The 2,679-nt window shown below is 43.5% G+C and overlaps 1 protein-coding gene across 1 annotated transcript in view; it reads left to right on the top strand.

Annotated features, from left to right (window-relative positions):
• Window positions 1–290: 290 nt before the first annotated feature.
• Window positions 291–2,679, top strand: part of etnppl (ethanolamine-phosphate phospho-lyase) — a 22,429-nt gene continuing 20,040 nt past the window's right edge. The window contains exons 1-2 of the mRNA XM_080860163.1: window positions 291–425; window positions 1,439–1,557. Of these exons, the coding sequence (XP_080716289.1) occupies window positions 367–425; window positions 1,439–1,557 (178 nt within the window). The 5' untranslated portion in view covers window positions 291–366. The remainder of the gene's footprint in view (window positions 426–1,438; window positions 1,558–2,679) is intronic.

Below are 2,679 nucleotides of genomic sequence, written 5' to 3'. Positions count from 1 at the left end.
TTTAAACTTCCGATGTCCTCTCAGAATATCGTGTCGGCGTTACAGACCAATGGCACTGCAGCTTGCATCAAGTTAAGTAAACTAGAGTAAACCTTCATGTCTGAATATCCTCATGTAACTCTATATACTGGCGGAGGTGGCTGCAGGATGGGACACAGCGCCACTCTCTCTCTCTGTCTCTCTCTCTCACTTACTCACTCACTCACTACTGACTGTTGCGCGTACTCGCGTGCGCGTTCTTGAAGGGGGAATCCTCGGGCATATCGTCTCCGTCCCGCAGTCAGTCAGTCACAGTATCACGGCTAGGCTTCACGTCAGGAGAGCTGTCACTGCGGTTGCACTGCTGAAGCCCAGAAAACAGACGCAATGGCAACGGAACTTTTTGATAAACAGAAGACCATCGACCTCAGGAGGAAGCACATAGGGTAAGCAAGCGGTTCAAATCCCTTTGTGTTAAGTTAAGTAACTATTATACTGTTACGCTGTACTAGGCGATTGCAACGTCATTACTAGGCTGCATATAGTCCACGGAATCCGGGCCAAGAGATATCTTACCATAAATAACTCAACATAGTTTAAGCATAAGTAAACACAGAAAGCTTGTGTATAAGCGCTCGCACGCACAAGAGCGCTTACAGCCACAGATGGGATCAACAGAATAACAACTCACGTCTGTGGATGAAGTTGCGAACGACTCACCCTGCCAAAATAAGTTATCATTTCGAGGTTCTCCTGAAGTTCTATTCTTATTCTGCTGTTTGTTGGCGCCTTCACTCCCTCCGCAAATGACACGACATCGACATTGTTCTAGAATTCACATGTGCGCACTAATGCCATGTACTTGAGATTTGCGTGTTGTGTATGTAACCTGCAGTGTGTAGACTAGCACAGTTTCAAACTGCACTTGAACCCGTACCCAATGTAATCTACGATGTGTAGACGACACAGTCCCATACTAGATCTGCCTTCAGCACAGAGGATTTAGATGGAGGATGCTGTCTTTTATCCAGCTGCATAAAGAGTCTGCATACAAGATAAGCATGTCAAACCTGGTCCTCAATCAGGAGTAGTCGCTCTTCCTTCTACTATAGGGTTACAATACTTACAGTATTATACAATAATATAATATTACTGGTTAATGCAATTGCTAATAGTATTACAATTAAGCTGGCTATACTTTTACAATTGCAAAGTACAACTTATAAATTAAAAATAAAGTGAATGGGACACATTCTTTCATTTCCAATTTCTATCCAAATACCTACATACTCTTATGTTGTGATCACATCCTGGGGTAGGGGGAACAGTGAAGAGACTTGCTCCTTGTTGCTCATATAAGTTAATTAGATTTGTCCCTAGAGTTCTCTATTATTTATGGCTTTATCAGGAAAAGTGAGGATTAACCTGTGTGTAATGTAATCTCTCCATCTTGTCCCAGGCCGTCCTGTAAGGTCTTCTTCAGTCATGATCCAATCAAGATCGTGCGCGCCAGGGGTCAGTACATGTACAACGAGAAGGACGAGAAATACCTGGATTGTATCAACAATGTGGCGCATGGTTAGTTGCGTTTTTTTCGACATGTTCCTGAAACCACACACACTTTTATCTTTTTCTCTACATGTTCCTGAAACCACACACACTTTTATCTTTTTCTCTTCATGTTCCTGAAACAACACACACTTCTCTCTTGTTCTCTACGTGTTCCTGAAACCACACACACTTTTCTCTTTTTCTCTTCGTGTTCCTGAAACCACACACACTTCTCTCTCTCCTGATGATTGGCGTGCAAGGTAGAATATTGCCTGCCCTCCTCAAACCTGTTTGAACTTCTAATCATAAAATCAGGGACTACAATTACGTCAGTTTTAATCTCTCACTCATTCCTGGAATCCAAGATGGGGAGTGACAAGGTGTTCCATCTGTCTTTCTTGAAGAGAGAGAGAGAGAGAAAGTGTGTGTGAGAGAAAGAGAGATAGTGTGTGAGAGACAGAGAGAGATAGTGTGTGTGAGAGAGAGAGAGATAGTGTGAGAGATAGAGAGAGAGAGAGAAAGTGTGTGAGAGAGAGAGAGAGAAAGTGTGTGAGAGAGAGAGAGATAGTGTGTGTGTGTGAGAGAGAGAGAGAGATAGTGTGTGTGTGAGAGAGAGAGAGAGATAGTGTGTGTGAGAGAGAGAGAGAGAGATAGTGTGTGAGAGAGAGATAGTTTGTGAGAGAAAGAGAGCGAGCAAAAGAGAGAGAGAGAGAGAGAGCTAGAGTGAGAGAGAGAGAGAGATAGTGTGTGAGAGAGAGAGAGATAGTGTGTGTGTGAGAGAGAGAGCGAGCAAAAGAGAGAGAGAGAGTGTGTGTTTATATGCTTGTGTAAGTTCTTTTTTGCTGTGGGTGTGTTTATGTACTGTATGTGTGTGTGTTAGAACACCAACGTCACAGTGTGGCTCCAGCTGTCAGCTGATTGATGGTAGTCTAAGGCTGGTTCATGGGCTTGGTGTTTGCACATGGCAGGACAGGAGTGTGTGTGTGTGTGTGTGTGTGTGTGTGTGTGTGTGTGTGTGTGTGTGTGTGTGTGTGTGTGTGTGTGTGTAAAAAAGGGAAACTCAAAACAGTTTGCTAGATATCAGCTGTCATCAGCAGCCTTTATATCTGGAGAAGATGAATTCACCTTTGGCCCTAATATCTGTGCAGT

Source organism: Sprattus sprattus, assembly GCF_963457725.1.
Source record: "Sprattus sprattus genome assembly, chromosome: 21".
Taxonomy (NCBI): Eukaryota; Metazoa; Chordata; class Actinopteri; order Clupeiformes; family Clupeidae; genus Sprattus; species Sprattus sprattus.
The sequence above is the reverse complement of the archived record's forward strand: the minus strand, read 5'-3'. Positions and strand labels throughout refer to the sequence as shown.